The following is a 21,351-nucleotide window of genomic DNA, read 5'->3' on the forward strand; positions in this document are numbered from 1 at the left end:
TGTATTTGTGTAACATCCCCAACAATTAAACAAAAAAAATGATTTGAAATAAATTTTATTTTACCATTAAAAATGGCAAACAATTTAAAAATGCTCATAGATACAAATTATGGATTTTAATCTTGTGATTAAAATATGAAAAATGGAGAGTTTTCTGTTTTAGTGGCGCTACATGTATCATTCGCGCAGTTTCCATCTACCCAACGGTCTGTTTTTGTGTCCAACTGAAACCGCGCTCTCAGATCCAAAATGGCGTCTATAGAGTGGCGCCCGTGAGCATCCGGGTAACTGACGACTTGACCAATCAGCGCGCGGATGGGGGAACTGGGCGGGCTAGGGCGTCCTCAGAACATTGACTATTACAGCGTCATTAAAAGACTTAATTGACAAATAAACTATAGGATCGCATCCTAACATCATACCGTACAATACCCAGTGTTCAAACGTCTCCAAAGATACTTGCAAAGCTCTTTTCACCCACGCCGCATAAACGTGAGGGCGACGCAGTGACGTTCGTAGCGTGTTGACCAATGAGCGGCCTCCTAAAGTGGGACACGAGCACTGTGACCTATCGAGGCGGCCAGCAGACAGCATAGATGTACAATTATAGATGTAGAGGCGGTGATTTAAACGCGCAGAGTAAATTTAACATCTTGCAGTCTTTTTCATCTTGCTTATTTTTAAACATAGATATTCAAAAACTTCCAGTCGCTTGTCTGGATTTACGACGCTTACAATTGACCAAATCTAAATATCACGAGTGATCTAGTTTGTTATAGTCTATGCGGTTTCGTTTTGGCGCATGCGCAGTGCTCTCACTCGTTATGAAACATGCTGTTTTGGCCCGGTTCTGTATATCTGGACTTTATTGACCTGAGGTGAACTGAACAGCGCAGATTCTTCAGAAACTCTGACATGATTTCATCTCCGGGACTCAGATAAAATCATTTCTCTGCATTATTAACAGCTCAGGTGAGTGCAGCTCTTATAAACTTATGTTGTTGATGTATTAATGGAGTATAAGCTGGTGATAAAGGTTATGTAAATAGCAAACTTATGACCCATTTATTTAAAAGGTGCACAGTTGTGTTTAAATCTGAAATATGATAAAAGTTTAGCTCTTTTGGTTGTTTTTGTGGTATCTTGTGACGTAAGTGAGACTTTCTGGAATGACCCAGTTCTAGGATTGAGGGTCAGGTTATTAAACGTTATAAAACGATCTGAAAACTGTTTAAATCAGTGATGATAATGTGCGTTATGGATATAAAATTTTATTAACAGTATTGTTACGATCAAAATAACAAACCCTTGAAAGAAACGAGCTGATTTATGTATGTCAAGGCATTTTGTTACATAAAAATTAAGTTGTGGTGAAAAACCTTTGAAAAATCTGTGAAAAAGAAAAATCTTTTTACATTTCAACGCAAAACAACGTAAGATAAATATATAATAATAATAATAATAATAATAATGTAAATTATAAAAATGAAAAATTTGTAATTTCATACAAAGCATGGTTAACTATAAACAAAGTAAACCTAAAGCAAAAACATTGCAAACTTATTGTCATTAATTATTATTTATTATTTTTCTAAACACTTTATGCACTTAATAATTTCAAGTGTTAAGTGTTGTTTGATTAGAATTATTATAATTGATAAAGCTATACGATAATATAATATAACTTTAAACTTGATATAAACACATTAAATTACAAATAGTAATTTGTCATTTACTGTGTTCAAATTTCATTTAAACTGTTCTTGATTAATAAAGTTTTACTAAATCTAAACAATATAAAACATGTCAGTCATGTGCTAATAAACGTTTTAGCAACATGCAAAACATTCTAGACGCATATTAATGAAATACTAATTCATGTTTACATGTTAAAACATGTTCGACAAGTATTAAAAATGCTTGAAACATGTTAGCAGCTTTTTATTTGATGCTAGCGTAGTGTTAAAATGTTAACCCTGTTTAAGCCATTATAGTGACATGTTAAACATGGTAACAATGTGCTAGCAGCTTGATAAATAAAATAGTCACCGTAAACCTAGTAAAACATGTTGACCCATGTTAACCATATGTAAAGTATAAGAAATGAGTTAGGAACAGGCTAATTCAAGCTAGCAACATATAAAACATAGTTAATGTCTTAGAATGTTAGGTAAATGTTAAAAATGTGAAATGTGTTTTAAACATGTTAACAACATGCTAATCAAGCTAGCATAGTGTTACAAAATGCTAGACATATGGTAGACATGTTAGAAACATGTTAAAAATCTAGAAGCATGTTATCAAAATGTAAATTCATATTGACTAATGTTAAAACGTGTTTGCAAAGTCCTGAAAGGCTCAAAACATGCCATCAACTTACCACGTTAAACATGGGAAGAACATGCTAGCAGACTGCTAAATATAGTAGAAATAAATAAAGTAAAACATGTTAACTCATATTAGCCATATGTTAAATGTTAGCAATGGGATACCAACCAACAATATGTAACACATAATTCATGTCTTAGTGAATGTTTGGTAAATGTTATCAATGTATATAAATTGTTAATAAACATGTTTAACAACATGCTAATCTTGATAGCACAGTGTTAAAAAAGTCAGAAACATGTTATCAACATTCAAATAAATTCTAGAAGCATGTTAGCAAAATACTCCGTCACGTTCACATAGAGTTAAAACATGTTTGCAACGTGATGATTAATGCTACCATAGTGTTAAAATGTTAGCCACGTTCAAACCATTTTGTTCACATGTTAAATACAAACTGCTAATTATAGTAAGAAAATTTTAAGCCATATGTTAAAGATTAGAAATGGGTAAGCAACATGCTAATTCAAGCTAGAAAAACATGACCTGTGTTTAATGTTTTAGAATGTTAGGTGTTGTATAAAATTTTTTGCAACATACTAATCAGGCTAGCACAGTGCTAAATATATCCAAAAACATGTTATCAGCATGCTAAAAATTCTAGAAGCATGTTAGCAAAAATACATGCTTCTGATACAAATACAAAATGTTGACGTAACACATACAAAATGTTGACATAGTGTTAAAACACGTTCGCCAAGTACTAAAATTATTTAAACCATGCTAGCAACTTGCTAATTCATGTTAGCATAGTGTTAAAATGTTAGCCATGTTAAACCATTTTGTTCACATGTTAAATATAGACTTCTAAATAAAGTAGTAATGTTAAACGTTAGAAATGAGTTCGCAACATGTTAATTCAAGCTTACAACATGTGACCCATGGTTACAACCCTAACATGTTAGGCAAATGTTAATGTTAGCAATTTGCGTTATAAACATGTTAGTAACAGGTTAATCAGTGCTAGCATGCTGTTAAAATATAATAACAGTTTTGTGTTATTATTATAATACTCTGGTTAGCAACACTTGACATAATTAACACCATCATTTTAAGTGTGTATTGGAATCTGTTGTTGTGTTGTGTTGTTCAGCTGTGGGTGATGTCGGTGAACGCAGTGCACTGGTTCCGGAAGGGTCTGCGTCTGCATGATAACCCTGCACTGCTGGAGGCTCTGAGAGGGGCCGATACACTGCGCTGCGTTTACTTTCTGGACCCCTGGTTCGCCGGGGCCTCCAACCTGGGCGTCAACCGCTGGAGGTGAATAAAACACACACATATCGCTCATGCAAACATACCTCGTTCAAATTAAAACCATAATTAATACACAGAAATATATATCATAATCATAATAATATTTATATATTAATTTATTTTAGAAAGTCAAAAAAAATTGTAAAAATAAATATATTTTTATTTAAGATCTTTAACATTAAATATCTAAAATAATAAAATTAAAGTATATAAAATACAAACATTACATCTAAAGCAAAACAATCTATTGAAATATTTTAATAGATATCAACAATATCACAGTGTAATAATATCGCAAATGTAAAAAGTCAAGTATCAATATATTAATAATAATCAAATTAAATGAAGTGTTTGTTTTTAATTGTTTTATTTAATACAATAAAACAGCCTTCAGGTATTATTACTATTATTAATATTACGATTAATACTTTATTAATAATAAAAGATTAGTACATTTAATTTATTTTATTTAAAAAGTTATTTTTAATCATTCATAATATTTAAAAAGGATAATAAAACATTTTAAAAGCATAAAAAAAACTACTGAGATATTGTAAATAAATACTAATATGTTAAATATTTAAAGGCTGTTTAAATTTAATACATTAATAATAATATTAGATTTATTAATAATAGTTAATTAACCATTAATAAACCTATGAATGTTAACATAAGCAAAGGGTAGAATATTATAATAATATGTATGTGGATTTTATTAATTCTTCTCATTATCAGACTGCACTTTTACATTGTTATTTTTATTTATTTGCACTTTTGTGAAACTGCGCCTCCCGGGGGATCTGTAAAGAATAACACCCAAAACCTCTGTTCAATTATCTGTTTCATTTTAATGAGATTTATAATGTTGTGGTGCTTTATTTAGTTTTATTCATGCATACAGAGCAGTTTTTCCAGAGTGTTTATTATGATTGTGAGAGTGTTTGTCCTCTATTGTGAGCTCAAGCTCGTGTTGAGTGAGTGTTTTTGATGATTTGCTGTGGTAAAGTGAGAGTATTGATGATTTACTGTGGTAAAGTGAGAGTATTGATGATTTACTGTGCTCTAGTGAGTGTTTAGTGAGTGATTTTGATGATTTACTGTGGTAAAGTGAGTGTTTATTTAGTGTTTTTGATGATTTACTGGGGTAAAGTGAGAGTATTGATGATTTACTGTGGTAAAGTGAGAGTATTGATGATTTACTGTGCTCTAGTGAGTGTTTAGTGAGTGATTTTGATGATTTACTGTGGTAAAGTGAGTGTTGAGTGAGTGTTTTTGATGATTTACTGGGGTAAAGTGAGATTATTGATGATTTACTGTGGTAAAGTGAGAGTATTGAGGATTTACTGTGCTCTAGTGAGTGTTTAGTGAGTGATTTTGATGATTTACTGTGGTAAAGTGAGTGTTTATTGAGGGTTTTTGATGATTTACTGTGGTAAACTGAGAGTATTGATGACTTACTGTGGTAAAGTGAGAGTATTGATGATTTACTGTGCTCTAGTGAGTGTTTAGTGAGTGATTTTGATGATTTACTGTGGTAAAGTGAGTGTTTATTGAGTGTTATTGATGATTTACTGTGGTAAAGTGAGAGTATTGATGATTTACTGTGCTCTAGTGAGTGTTTAGTGAGTGATTTTGATGATTTACTGTGGTAAAGTGAGTGTTTATTGAGTGTTATTGATGATTTACTGTGGTAAACTGAGAGTATTGATGACTTACTGTGGTAAAGTGAGAGTATTGATGATTTACTGTGGTAAAGTGAGAGTAATGATGATTTACTGTGCTCTAGTGAGTGTTTAGTGAGTGATTTTGATGATTTACTGTGGTAAAGTGAGTGTTTATTGAGGGTTTTTGATGATTTACTGTGGTAAAGTGAGAGTATTGATGATTTACTGTGGTAAAGTGAGTGTTTATTGAGTGTTATTGATGATTTACTGTGGTAAAGTGAGTGTTTTCTGAGGGTTTTTGATGATTTACTGTGGTAAACTGAGAGTATTGATGATTTACTGTGGTAAAGTGAGAGTATTGATGATTTACTGTGCTCTAGTGAGTGTTTATTGAGGGTTTTTGATGATTTACTGTGGTAAAGTGAGAGTATTGATGATTTACTGTGGTAAAGTGAGTGTTTATTGAGTGTTATTGATGATTTACTGTGGTAAAGTGAGTGTTTTCTGAGGGTTTTTGATGATTTACTGTGGTAAACTGAGAGTATTGATGATTTACTGTGGTAAAGTGAGAGTATTGATGATTTACTGTGCTCTAGTGAGTGTTTATTGAGGGTTTTTGATGATTTACTGTGGTAAAGTGAGAGTATTGATGATTTACTGTGGTAAAGTGAGTGTTTATTGAGTGTTATTGATGATTTACTGTGGTAATGTGAGTGTTTAATGAGTGATTTTGATGATTTACTGTGGTAAAGTGAGTGTTTATTGAGTGTTTTTGGTGGTTTATTGTGGTAACGTGAGAGTATTGATGATTTACTGTGGTAATGTGAGTGTTTTTGATGATTTACTGTGGTAAATTAAGTGTTTAGTGAGCGTTTTTTTCATGATTTACTGTGGTAAATTGAGAGTTTTTATGATTTACTGTGGTAAAGTGAGTGTTTATTGAGTGTTATTGATGATTTACTGTGGTAAAGTGAGTGTTTAATGAGTGATTTTGATGATTTACTGTGGTAAAGTGAGTGTTTATTGAGTGTTTTTGGTGGTTTATTGTGGTAACGTGAGAGTATTGATGATTTACTGTGGTAATGTGAGTGTTTTTGATGATTTACTGTGGTAAATTAAGTGTTTAGTGAGCGTTTTTTCATGATTTACTGTGGTAAATTGAGAGTTTTTATGATTTACTGTGGTAAAGTGAGTGTTTATTGAGTGTTATTGATGATTTACTGTGGTAAAGTGAGTGTTTAATGAGTGATTTTGATGATTTACTGTGGTAAAGTGAGTGTTTAATGAGTGATTTTGATGATTTACTGTGGTAAAGTGAGTGTTTATTGAGTGTTTTTGGTGGTTTATTGTGGTAACGTGAGAGTATTGATGATTTACTGTGGTAATGTGAGTGTTTTTGATGATTTACTGTGGTAAATTAAGTGTTTAGTGAGCGTTTTTTTCATGATTTACTGTGGTAAATTGAGAGTTTTTATGATTTACTGTGGTAAAGTGAGTGTTTAGTGAGTGTTTTTGATGATTTAATGTGGTGAGTGTTCAATAATTGTTATTTTGATGATTTACTGTGGTAAATTGACGTCACGCACACAGTTTGACGTTCATAACTGGTTTCCACGGCAATGACCCACTTTTGCTGCAGCGCCGTCACGAGCACAGCGATATTTACTGCACATGCCTGTCTGAGTGTGTGTGTGTGTGTGTGTAGAGAGAGAGGAGATCTGAATCACAGCAGAGATCTCTCTTCTCCCCAGAGAGAGAGATCTGAATGAAGAAGAGAGTGAGAGAGACGAAAAGAGAGAGAAAAGAGAGAGAGATCTGAATGAAAGAAAGGGAAAAAAAGAGAGAGAGATGAATGAATGAATGAAGCAGATTCTGTGTCATAACCGATAGCCAATATATTTGACAATAAATATGAATATAAACATTTGCTAAATGTTCTGCATGATCGCTAAAACAAAAGGCAAACACCAAGTGAACAACTGATTTATTATAAACCTTAAAGGGGACCTATTCTGACTTTTTAAAGCTGTAAAATGCGTCTCTGCTGTCTCTAGAGTGAGTGTGTGTGTGTGTGTGTGTGTGTGTGTGTGTGTTGCAGTTTGAGCTGAAAATAGCACACAGATAATGTTTTCTAAAACACTAATGGCTAATGAACAGACGGCTGCTTCTCACTCAGGGCTGCTGATTATGCTAATGAGAAAGAGAGATGGGCACTAGTGGGCGGGGCTTTCCCACTCTGATGTCAATCAAAGTGTTTCTGCATCAAGTCTGATTATAACAAACACAAATAATAATGTTTAGCGTTAGAGGCTGGAGAGATTCACACACTGCTGACACACAACTGGGTTTAAACCCCGCATATAAGTCATTTCTGCTTATTAGGTGTGATCTAACTTTGGCGAGAGACGCAGACGAGTGTGTGTGTGAAGTGGTGCGCAGCGGTCAGCCGTCTGAGCCGTGTGTGTTGTGATTAAATGATGTCAGTAGGTCAGCAGAGTAAACTTATCCACAGCAGACAGTCTGATCTGACCATCTGTAGAACAACATTTCACATCCACAACAACAGAAAGCTGCAAACCAACATTAATGAAGCAAAGACCCTCACACACACACACATCCTTCATCAGTGCACGCTGTTTCTGACACAGTTGTGTGTGTATGTGTATGCGTGTGTGTGTGTGTGTGTCTCAGGTTTCTCCTTCAGAGTTTGGAGGATCTGGACGCTAGTCTTCGTAAACTAAACTCATGTTTGTTTGTGATTCGCGGTCAGCCGGCCGACATCTTCCCACGACTCTTCAAGGTAACACTCGTGATATCTGATGATACAGTGATTGATTTGCAGAGTATGTCACTCACTTTGCTGAAAACAAAACAAAAAGTGATGTTTTAGACTCAATATTTGAGTCAAGGAGTTCATAAAGACTTTGTAAACGAGTCAACCAATTTTGAACAAATCTTTTGAATGAATCATTAAGTGAATCACTTATTCATACAGAGGCTGACTTATTATCCATAAAAAAGTGACAGAGAGTTTTATTTACTTAAAAAACACTAATTTTGCATTAAATCAAATCAGTTGACAAATTTTTTTGTGGATACAAATGAATCATTTACTTGCTGAATCAAATACGTTGATTTATTGATCCAAAGAGTCAGTTCAATGAATAAAGTGAGTCCACCAAATGAATCAGCTTTACTTTTACTATTTTTTTGGCTTTATATATATATATATATATATATATATATATATATATATATATATATATATATATATATATATATATATATATATATATAACTAAGACTCCTATCTCTGATAATAGTTTTATTTAAACAGTGAAGTAATGACTAATGTTCTGAATCAAATTAGTTGACTCCTTTTTGAGTGGATACAAATGAATCATTGATTTAGTATTATAAATTGACCCACTGAATCAGTTGTGACTCAACTCGCTGAATCAAATGAGTTTATTTATTGATCCGAAGGTGTCAACTCACATAATTTAAAGAGTCAGCTGACTGAATGAAGTGAATCGACTAACTGAATCAAATTTTGTTTTAGTAATATTGTTGTTTTTGCCATTTGTATTTGTTTTGCCTATATAGTTTTAATAAAGATATTTTGACCACAACCATAAAAGCATTTTTATGATTTCTTATGAGATCTATGGTGTTACGACAGCAATGATTTCTCTTTAAATGCAGCTACAATAAACCTGCTAAAGAGTTAGTAATACTGCATTGAATCAAATGAGTTGACTAATTTTTGAAAGGATACAAATGAATCATTATGAGTTGACCCACTGAATCAGTTGTGACTCGGATCACTGAATTAAATAAATTGATTTATTGATTTGAAAGAGTCGACTCACAGACTCAAAAGAGGTAATTCCTTTATTGAAGTGAATCAACTAACTAAATAAAGTGTTGTTTCTGTCATTCTTAAGTTTTCTTGTCTAAATAGTTTTTAAATAGCTATTTCTATACAATGTTGTCATTACTTAAAGTTTAGTTTTTGAGTGGATACAAATGAATCATTGGTACATAGAGTTATGAGTTGACCCATTTAATCAGTTGTGACTCAAATCACTGAATCAAATAAGTTGATTTATTGATCTGAAAGAGTCAACTCACATAATTAAAAGAGCCAACTAATTGAATCGAATGTCATTGTTATTGTTCTTGTCTATATAGTTTTTATATTAATATTTCAATACGATTGTCATTACCTAAAATTGAAATAAAATAAAAACAAACAACAAAATGGCTGAAAACAGAAGCTATAAAATGATCTGTTGTGCCAGGAATGGAAAGTTTCTCGGTTGACGTTCGAGTTCGACTCAGAGCCGTTTGGAAAGGAGCGAGACGCTGCGATAAAGAAACTAGCGTGTGAAGCAGGAGTGGAGGTGATCGTGAAGATCTCGCACACGCTCTACGATCTCGACAGGTCAGAACACCAGAATTGAATCACACATTTGATTCATTTGAGCAGTGAATCGTTTGAGTCTGATTCGTGTGATTCATGTTCACTCAGGATCATCGAGCTGAATGGCGGTCAATCTCCGCTAACGTACAAACGCTTCCAGACGCTAGTGAGCAGCATGGAGCCGCCCGACCCGCCGCTTGCCCCACCGGACAGAGGAATGATGGGAAAATGTGTGACGCCAATCAGCGAAAACCACCGCGACAAATATGGCGTCCCCCTGCTGGAGGAGCTCGGTAATACATTCTTTTACAGTTGATGTTTACTTTATGCTAATAACGAAGTGTTAAAATTTACGTTATAACCGCGGATCAGATGGTGTAGCTATAATCTGTTTATATCGTAGTATACAATTTAATAACGCGTTAAAGATAACATTGATGTATTACTATTTAATATATTGATTGTTATTGATCTGTTATTAAAAAAAACATACTTTGTGTCATCACCACAGTTTAAATGTGAATATGAATCTGAAATGTGATTATTTTTTGTTTTTGAGAGTGAGATAAATAATTATTACAAATAAAAATGCGTGATGCCCATCAGCGAAAACCCCTGCGACAAATTCGTCATCCCCCTGCTGGAGGAGCTTGGTAATACATTTACTGGAAAATAATGTTACAGCTGATGTTTACTTTTAGACTAATAACAAAGAGTTAAAATTTAAGTTTATAACCACAGATCAGACGGCATAGCTATAATCTGATATATAGTAGTAGTATACAGTTTAATAACACGATAAAAGTTACAACAGTTATAATCTCTTTTTTTATTGTGTGGTCTTGATACAGTTTAAAACACGAATATAATTTCAAAATGTAATTTATTTTTAAGTTTTTGATTTTGAGAGTGAGATAAATAATTATTACAAATAAAACGCATGACGCCAATCAGCGAAAACCACTGTGACAAATACAGCATCCCCCTGGTGGAGGAGCTCGGTAACACATTTACTCCATTTTATACGTTTACTGGAATATAAAGTTACAGCTGATGTTTACTTTTAGAATAATAACGAAGGGTTATAAATTTAGTTTATAACCACAGATAAGAAGGCGTAGCTATAATTTGTTTGTATAGTAATAGTAGTATACAATTTAATAACGCAAAAAAATGACTACATGATTATAATCCCTTATTTTAAAAAATATTGTCGTGTTGATACAGTTTAAAACACGAATATAAATTCGAAATGTAATTTATTTTTAGTATTTTGGTTATGAGAGTGAGATAAATAATTATTACAAATAAAATGTGTGACGCCCAACAGCGAAAACCAGTGTCCCCCTGCTGGAGGAGCTCGGTAACACATTTGCTCTGTTTTACACATTTACTGGAATATAACGTTACAGCTGATGTTTACTTTTAGAATAATAACGGAGGGTTATAAATTACGCTTATAACCACAGATTAGAAGGCGTAGCTATAATCTGTTTATATAGTAGTAGTAAACAATTTAATAACGCGTTAAAAATTCCAATGTTATGTCATCTGTTATTTAAAAAAAACTTTTTCTTTGGTCGTTTCACATTTTAAAATATTACAATACTAATATATTCACATATTAATACTATTACTTTTTTCGTTAATATAACAATTTTTTAATAAATCTCACTTATTTGCAACAGAACTCGCTTAAAATATATAATTTCAAAATGAGATTTTTTTATTAAGTATTATTCATGTAATTTAATTATATTTGTTTACAACTATTTGTCCTAAGTATAATTTCTTAGTACACAATACTTTAATGTGTGAAGTATTTTTAGATTTGATTATTTATGACCGTGTGTCTAATTTAAACTTCATTTGAAAGAATACTTTATAATGTAATTTTGTATTTAATTAATAATCAAAAATTATTCGTCTTTTTAATAATATTTAATCTTATAGAATGTAATTCAGTATAGAATTGAATTGTTTTCGATAATTACTGCACAGAATACCCTAGCAACCACCCATATTACCTTAGCTACCACCTAGCAACCTCATGGAACACCCCAGTAGTTGTCCAGCAACAGACAATAATATAAAGATGAATTTAAATCTAATACTGAAGCTTTTATAGGAGCTAAATTATATAGTATTTGAAACGTACAGAAATTAGGTTTTATTAATATATTTTCATTACTGTAAATGTATTTTAGGGTTCGACACTGAGGGTTTGGCTCCAGCTGTTTGGCCAGGTGGAGAATCAGAAGCTCTGAAGCGGATGGAGCGACACCTCGGACCCGACTCTACTGTGGTATTACGAAACACATGCTAACATACTTATACGACGGTACTATATGCTAACATAAGCTTACAGGTCTGTCCTGTATGCTAACACATTCTTACAGCTCTGTCTTGTATGCTAACACATTCTTACAGTTCTGTTCTGTATGCTAACACACTTACAGCTATGTCCTGTATGCTAACATAAGCATTGTTTTTCAGGCGTGGCAGGAGAACTTCGAGCGACCGAAGATGAATGCTAGTCCGCTAATGGCTAGTCCGCTAGGTTTGAGTCCGTATCTCCGCTTCGGCTGCCTGTCCTGCCGCCTGTTCTACTGTAAACTCACTCAGCTCTACAAGAAGGTGTGGCACTGCTGGGAAGATCATTCCTATATCATTTAATTTCTTATATTGTAACGCATACCAGGTTTGCTGTGTACCCATAATGCTGTGCGGTGTTTTATGCGCAGGTGAAGAAGAACATGAACCCGTCCATCTCTCTGTACGATAAGATCTTATGGCGGGAGTTTTTCTACACGGCTGCGACTAACAACTCGCGCTTCGACCGCATGGATGGAAACCCCATCTGCATCCGCATCCCGTGGGACAGAAACGCGGAGGCGCTAGCGAAGTGGGCGGAGGCTAAGACGGGATTCCCCTGGATTGACGCCATCATGATGCAGCTACGGCAGGAGGGATGGATCCATCATCTGGCGCGTCACGCCGTGGCCTGTTTCCTGACGCGCGGAGACCTGTGGATTAGCTGGGAGGAGGGCATGAAGGTGCGGCACTCGCGCTAATATATAAAAAAAGTATCGTTATCACGATAATGGTATATGCAGTATTGTGCAATAAGTTCCTTTTTTGGAAAGATGTACATTCTGAGCTAAAACTGAAAATCCTTGATGGACTCAGATGTAAACAGAGAACAAAAAATTATTATTTAATAAAAAAAATAATAAAAACGATGAAAGTATCGTAATCGCGATAATGGTATATGCAATTTTGTCCAATAAATTCCTTTTATATATATATATTTAGAGATGCACATTTTTGGCCAAAAACGAAAAATCTAGGTTCACCTGGGTGAAAACGGAGAATGGAAAATAATTATTTATTAATAATAATAATAAAAATATCGTTATTGCAATAATGGTATATGCAATATTGTGCAATAAGTTCCTTTTTTGGAAAGATGCACATTCTGGGAAAAACCAAAAATTCTAGATGTACTTGGCCGAAAACAGAGAACGAAAAATTATTATTTATTAACAAAAATAATAATAATAATAATAAAAATGATAAAAGTAGCATTATCTTTATAATGGCATATTCACAGGTACACATTCTGGAAAAAATCTAGATGCACTTGGCCGAAAGATATTTGTATAATAATAATAATAATAACAATAAAAATATTGTTATTGCGATAATGGTAAATGCAATATTGTGCAATAAATTCCTTTATTTTTTACATTTATTTTTAAATTTTTTAAGAGATGCACATTCAGGGCCGAAACCGTAATGCACTTGGTCGATAACCGTGAACGAAGAATAGTTATTTAATAATAATAAAAACGTTATCACGATAATGGTATATGCAAAATTGTGCAATAAATTCTTTTATTTTATTTATTTATTTTTTTAGATGCACATTCTGGCTAAAACTGAAAATTATTGTTGCACTCGGAAGAAAACCAAGAACAAAAAATAATACTGTAATAAAAACAATAAAAATATTGTTATCGAGATAATGGTATATGCAAAATTGTGCAATAAATTCTTTTCTTTACATATATATTTTTTAGAGATGCACATTTTGGCTTAAAATGAAAATTCTAGATGCACTTGGGTGAAAACAGAGAATGGGAAACAATAATTTATTAATAATAATAATAACAATAAAAATATTGTTATTGTGATAATGGTATATGCAGTATTGTGCAAAAAAATCTTTTTATTTATTTTTTTATTTTTTTAAATGCACATTCTGGCTAAAACTGAAAATTCTTGATGCACTTGGCCGATAACCGAGAATTATTTAATAGTACTACTATGACTAATAATAATAATAATAATAAAAACAATAAAAGTATTGTTATCGCGATAATGGTATATGGCTAATGGTTATGGCTTTTTTAAATAACAGATTTATTTTTTAAATAATAAATACATTTTTTTAGAGATGCACATTCTTGGCCAAAAACTAAAATTCTAGATGCACTTGGGTAAAAACAGAGAATGGAAAATAATTATTTATTAATAATAATAAATACGATAAAAGTGTCGTTATCGCAATAATGGAACAAAAAATTATATATATATATATATATATTTATATATATATATATATATATATATATATATATATATAAATAATTTTTTTTTTTTTTTTGAGGAGACTATTATTGTTATTGTAATAATGGGATATGCAATATTACTATCGCAGAGAAGTGAAACAAATTCCTTTTTTTAGCACCAATATTAAAATTCTGGGCCTAAAGCAATAATTCTACATGCATTTATTATAAGGATAATTCTAGATGTTATTTCACTGACAGAATATTTGACTTGTTTTAAAGAAAAACTCTCTTCATTTTGTCTCATTATTTCTGAAAACACAATATTTGTTGCTTGTTTATAAAATGCTTCTTAATTTCGGAATTTGTAGATATTTGGACTAGAGTACAACCTGTATATAATGTTCATAGCACATCCATCTGTAAATATCACCATAGTTTTTCTATAACTGCACTTTATAACTGATACCTGTATCCTGCACTTGCTGCTATTGCACTGCTGGTTAGACCCAAACTGCATTCCGTTGCCTTGTACTTGTACATGTGTAATGACAATAAAGTTGAATCTAATCTAATCTAGAAAAGTTTAAGCATTGCAGCAGCAGTAAAGTGTGAGTCTGCAGCACAGTGCCTGATGGGAAGGTGTTTTCCAGGTGTTCGAGGAGCTGCTGCTGGATGCGGACTGGAGTGTGAATGCGGGCAGCTGGCTCTGCCACTCCTGCAGCTCGTTCTTCCAGCAGTTCTTCCATTGTTACTGTCCTGTGGGATTCGGACGGCGCATCGACCCCAACGGAGACTTCATCAGGTACGCGTCCACACCGCAATACACACTTCCACACGCTGAACTCTGCTGAGACCCTAAAGAGACGTGGTGTTGAGGATAAACTAAATGGGAAGAAGAAATATTTTTCAGAGTTTTTGCATTTGACCTTGAAACTTTGCTTTCCCTCGCAAAATCTGTTATTCATGCTTTCTTAAAGCATCAGAACACTCTAGTGAACATACGGAGCACTCAGCCAATGCAGGATCAGGGTTTCTGAGGGTCTTAAAAAGCCTTGAACTACTTTTCCATGAATTAAAGGGAAAGTTCTCCCTGAAAGCATGATGAACTCTCCCCTATTCTTGTTCCAAACTGAGTTTCTTTCTTCTGTTGAACACTAAAGAAGATATTAAATAAAGCTGGAAGCCTGCAACCATTGACTTCCGTAGTATTTTGTATTTCCTAGTATGGAAGTCAATGGTTTCGGGATGAAGCATTCTTCAAATTAACTTCTTTAGTGTTCAACAGAGGAAAGCAACTCATAAAGGTTTAAAACCACTTCAGGGAAAGTAAATGGTGAGTACATTTATTTATTTTTGGGCGAACAGAACCTGAACCAGTCAAAGCAGCAAGTCTTAAATTAATATGATCATTATTTTTATTTGATTTATTTGTTTCATTTTTAAGTGAAGCCTAATTTCTGCAGTGAGGATCATCGCCGTCATCATTGGTGCCTTCAGTGTTTACCATCAAGAATGAGCTGCATTACTGCATTCATTGTGGGATGTGGGGATTTCAGATTTCTCGATTTTCTTACATCTGTGGAAAGCACTATGTATATACACTCACCGGCCACTTTATTAGGTACACCTTATTAATACCATGTCGGACCCTCTTTTGCCTTTAGAACTGCCTTAATCCTCGGTGTCAGAGATTCAACAAGGTACCGGAGATATTCCTCAGAGATTTTGCTCCACATTGACATGATAGCATCACACAGTTGCTGCAGATTTGTCGGCTGCACATCCATGATGCCAATCTCCCGTTTCGCCACATCCCAAAGGTGCTCTATTGGATTGAGCTCTGGTGACTGTGGAGGCCATTTGAGTACAGTGAACTCATTGTCATGTTCTAGAAACCAGTCTAAGATGATTCACGCTTTATGACATGGTGCGTTATCCTGCTGGAAGTAGCCATCAGAAGATGGAGACACTGTGCTCATAAAGGGATGGACATGGTCAGCAACAATACTCAGGTAGGCTGTGGCGTTAACACGAACCAGTCTGGCCATTCTCCTCAGATCTCTGGCATCAACAAAGCATTTGCGCCCACAGAACTGCCGCTCACTGGATATTCCCTCTTTGTTGGACCATTCTCCGTAAACCCTAGAGATGGTTGTGCGTGAAAATCCCAGTAGATCAGCAGTTTCTGAAATACTCAGAGCAGCCCGTCTGGCAGCAACAACCATGCCACGTTCAAAGTCACTTAAATCCCCTTTCTTCCCCATTCTGATGCTTACTTTGAACTGCAGCAGATCGTCTTGACCATGTCTACATGTCTAAATGCATTGAGCTGCTGCCATGTGATTGGCTGATTAGCTATTTGCATTAACGAGCAGGTGGACAGGTGTACCTAATAAAGTGGCCGATGAGTGTATGATGATGTGTAGTCCTATAATGTACGCATCAGGAAGCCACTACAACCAGTATGCAAAATTTTGACTTGTGCCTTTGAATTCCGCAATGCATGCAGTGCACCAGTTAGTGGCGCCATCTCAACATGTTGCAGTATACACATTAAATTTTCATTAGTGTTTCTTTAAAAAGTGTTGTTTAAAACCCAGAGACGTAAAGTGAACAGCAAGCGTTTACGATTTTTGTGAGGGAACGCAAATATTTTGTTCACCACCACCACGTTCCTATAGGGCAGTGTTTCCCAACCACGTTCCTGGAGAACCACCAACACTGCATGTTTTGGACGTCTCCTTTGTCTGTCACACCCATTTCAGGTCTTTCAGTCTCTGCTAATGAGCTGATGATCTGAAGTAGGTGTGTTTGGTTAAGGAGACTGGGTAAATGTGCAGAGCTGGCGGTCCTCCTGGAACGTGGTTGAGAAACACTGCTTTAGGGGCTCCGTAAACCTCAGTGTGAACTCTATTAATGGAAACACCAGTTATTACATCAATAATGTTTCTCTGTGTTCGCCTCGGATTGTGGCTGGGTCTCCCATGATACCCTGCTGCAGTGTGAGGTTGTGGTTTGGTTTTGTGGAGGTTGTGATGAGGCGCTGCGGTTTAATCTCTCCCTCTGATTCCAGACGTTACTTACCTGTCCTACGAGATTTTCCAGCCAAGTACATTTATGACCCTTGGAACGCTCCATATGACGTGCAGCTAGCCGCTAAATGTGTGATCGGGGTGGACTATCCCAAACCCATGGTAAACCACGCGGAGGCCAGTCGGCTAAACATCGAACGGATGCGGCAGATCTACCAGCAGCTGTCACGATACCGCGGACTCAGTAAGAGCCCAATTTAATTAAATACTATTTTTTTTATTAGGAGAGGGCAGTAGCTGGAAGTTGGATGGAGAGAAAAAATGTACGAGATTGGGAAAGGGACGGGAGTTGGAAGCGTTGTAGCGATAGCTGTAAATATCGTAGCTATTGTCGCTGAAATGACCGCAATTCAACTCAACTATTCAATTCAAAATAGCGAGAAACATATTGTTGTAAAATCGTAAACAAACGTCTAAAATGACGGAAAACTGTTCATCAAATGATAAAGAACACTAGTATAGTTATCGTTAATGTCCGTTAGTCTTGAAGCTAAGGGAGTTATTGATGCTAATATAGTTATTTTAGATATCAATGACTGGTAAGGATGCTAATATCGTCATCGTTATATTTATTGTCTGTTGGTGTAGACGCTAATATAGTTATTGTTTTAGTTATTGTCCACTGATGTGTATGCTAATATAGTGGACGCTAATATATGTATTGTTTTACTTATCGTCCCCTGGTGTGGATGCTAATATAGTAGACGCTAATATATTTATTGTTTTACTTATCGTCCGCTGGTGTGGATGCTAATATAGTGGACGCTAATATATTTATTGTTTTACTTATCGTCCGCTGGTGTGGATGCTAATATAGTTATAATTTTAGTTACAGTCCACTGTTGTGGATGCTAAGGCAGTTATCATTATAGTTATCTTCCATTGGTACGGATGCTAATATAATTATCATTTTGCCCATTGTTGTAGTTGCTAATGTAGTTATCATTATATTTATCATCGACTAATGTGGATGCTAATATTGTTAATCCTAAAGTTGTTTTCTTTTTCACCCTTCAGGTCTGCTTGCTACTGTTCCGTCTAACCACATAGAGGATGCAGCTGCAAATGTAAACCGCGGAGCAACAGCGCCCCCTACACGACGGAAGACACGTAACGACACTACGTCTTACAGTGAGTGTTTAAAGATAGACCTTAAAATCAATTCATTGCATGTGAAAGGAAAGCAGTGATCTGTAATTCTTTTGTGTGTCCAGCAGGGGTCAGGAGAGAGCAACCGGGACCAAGCGGAGCCAAACACAGACACCGGCACTCGCTCAGTGAGATTGCTAATAAATCCTTAGCTTAATCATGATAATCATTTACAAAATCTATTATGTGCGAAAATGTCTGTGTAGATGCTAATATAGTAATCGTTTTAGTTATCATCCATTGGTGTGGATGCTAAAGCAGTTGTCATTATAGTTATCATTGACTTGTGTGGATGCTAATATAATTATAATTTTAGTTATCGTCCGCTGGTGTGGATGCTAATATAGTTATAATTTTAGATATCGTCCGCTGGCGGGGATGCTAATATAGTTATAATTTTAGATATCGCCCGCTGGTGTGGATGCTAATATAGTTATAATTTTAGTTATCGTCCGCTGGTGTGGATGCTAATATAGTTAGCATTAAAGTTATCTATAGTAGTTTTCGTTTTAGTTATCATCCATTGGTGTGGATGCTAAAGCAGTTGTAATTATAGTTATCGTTCGCTGGCGTGGATGCTAATTTAGTTATAATTTTAGTTATTGTCTGCTGGTGTGGATGCTAATATAGTTATAATTTTAGTTATCGTCCGCTGTTTTGGATGCTAATATAGTCATCATTATAATTCTCGTCCGCTGTTGTGGATGCTAATACAGTTATCGTTGTAGATATTGTCCACAAAATGACGTGTTTTTTTTTTTCTTGCAGGCCACCGTCCATCACCGTATGTCACTCAGAGTGACCAAACAGACCACAACCATGAGTTTGCCGTTCCACAACAACCAGGTTTATTTTGTTTATTTTTTGGCGCAGAAATACGTTTGCTATCTTAAGGATTTTGTGAACTATTTTTAACATTGACTTAATTTAGGACGTGTGAGTTGGCCGATTGTGGGCGGGACCGGAAAAAAAGAAGTGGAGGCAGAGCGCAACTGTTGCCATGGTGACAACGGCCCTTCCTCATCGGCACTGAAAGCGCAGCAACAAGACAACGAGGTTTGCAGAAAATTAAATCTGTAGGGATATTGGTGATTTACCCATGAACTGAACTTAACGTTATTAACTCCTGTTTGTTTCAGAAGAGGCGGGAAGATGCAGAGGGTGGAGCCTTCTCTACCTAAACTCCGCGCACCGATGGATTCGCTAAATGTTATAAACTTCCCCTTGCGTGTTAAACAGTTAAACACGACTGGTCCAGATTGTGGCTTCAACAATTTTAATGTTTATAAAACGAATTTTAAAAACTTAACCAATAAAAATATTGATTTTAAAAATCAGATTTACATATGTCTTTATGACATTAAACTAAAACTATTTAATTAAGGGTCCTTTCACACCAAATGCTAAGAGAATTGTTTGTTTATTACAGCAAAACGAATATTCATCTGGCTGAATGAAAAGCTAATGCTTATGAGTATTAAAACGATTGTCAAACTTTGTTGTTAAACATAATTTTAATGTTAAATATTTAAAATTAAATATTTTTATAGTTAAAAATTAAATTAAATATTAATTACACTTTTTTAATCCCAAATGCTGATTTTAAAAATCCATAAATACTGTACTTAAGATGCTAAACGTTACAAAGATACAAATGTTTATCAGGCTGAATGAAAAAAAAGCCACATTTTTCGATACTTGTATTAATGTGTGTACTCGATGAACATGAACCAAAGCTCAAGTTTTATTGGTCGCCGCTTTTTTTGTCAGTTTATATTTAAATTTTCCGTGAATGGACCTTAAAGTGGAATCGTAAACAGCTGAAGTACATGCGTTACGCCACATTTAAACGAATCCAGCAGAGTTTTCACAGCGGCCTCACCTGTACATACTGTTTCTCTGTGGTCACGTGATCACCATTGGGTCCAAACGCTTGTAACTGTACCACAGATAAATGATTGTCATCTTGTTTTCATTGTTTTTGCACAAATCTAGTGTAGATTGAACTCCAGATGTTCGCGTCATCAGTCTTCCATCACTGCACATTGTTATTATTTTTAGCATTTCCATGTACATGACAGCTGTACATTTGTTTTCCGATTGTGTTGTCATTTTCTACAGAGTATTTGTAGCTGTTTTGAACTGTAAAAAGAAGTCTGATATATATTGTACCAGCATTTGTTTCTTAGTTTTTGTGTGGAATTTCATTGTTCAGCAAATAAAAAAAAATGTAAACAATTTGGGTGCTTCTTTTGTCTGCCAGTTTATTTCTATAGATGTATAAATCATATTTCTTTCATTCATTCATTTTCCTTTCGGCTTAGTCTCTTTATTAATCAGGGGTCGCCACAGCAGAATGAACCGCCAACTTAACCAGCAAATGTTTACGCAGCGGATGCTCTTCAAGCTGCAACCCAGCACTGGGAAACACCCATACACACTCATTCTCTCACACACACACACTACGGCCAATTTAGTTCATCAATTCCCCTATAGCGCATGTGTTTGGACTGTGGGGGAAACCGGAGCACACGGAGGAAACCCACACCAACACGGGGAGAACATGCAAACTTTTTCTTTTTCTGGCTGACCGACTAACAATGTTTTATCAAGACATCTAATGGGTTAATAATCGGGAAAGTTGTGTTAGGTTTATTCAATCTTTCCCGCGCGTCTCGCAGCGCGCGCTTTCTTTGAGACGCACAGCTGGAGTCATTTAAAAATCAACGGTCATTTCTTTCCTGTTATACAGACTAACGTCCGACCTTAATAATGAATGATAATGGTTGACTGATAATTGT

General features: G+C 34.8%; 1 protein-coding gene across 3 annotated transcripts; it reads left to right on the top strand.

Annotated features, from left to right (window-relative positions):
• Positions 1–798: 798 nt before the first annotated feature.
• cry3b (cryptochrome circadian regulator 3b) lies at positions 799–20,788 on the top strand. 3 transcript variants are annotated; one of them, XM_056447237.1, is made up of 15 exons: positions 799–972; positions 3,482–3,648; positions 7,998–8,106; positions 9,611–9,753; positions 9,841–10,025; positions 11,940–12,037; positions 12,229–12,369; positions 12,477–12,788; positions 14,960–15,111; positions 17,383–17,585; positions 18,419–18,532; positions 18,616–18,678; positions 19,319–19,396; positions 19,482–19,606; positions 19,690–20,788. In XM_056447237.1, the coding sequence occupies exons 2-15, from the start codon at positions 3,491–3,493 to the stop codon at positions 19,729–19,731; spliced, it is 1,923 nt and encodes a 640-aa protein (XP_056303212.1). In that variant the 5' UTR covers positions 799–972; positions 3,482–3,490; the 3' UTR covers positions 19,732–20,788. The 3 variants fall into 3 exon arrangements, with proteins under 3 accessions (XP_056303212.1, XP_056303214.1, XP_056303213.1); XM_056447239.1 differs by having other exon boundaries at positions 19,693–20,788; XM_056447238.1 differs by having other exon boundaries at positions 800–972; positions 18,619–18,678.
• Positions 20,789–21,351: the final 563 nt, after the last annotated feature.

The sequence above is a fragment of the Danio aesculapii genome, chromosome 22 (genome assembly GCF_903798145.1).
Source record: "Danio aesculapii chromosome 22, fDanAes4.1, whole genome shotgun sequence".
NCBI lineage: Eukaryota > Metazoa > Chordata > Actinopteri > Cypriniformes > Danionidae > Danio > Danio aesculapii.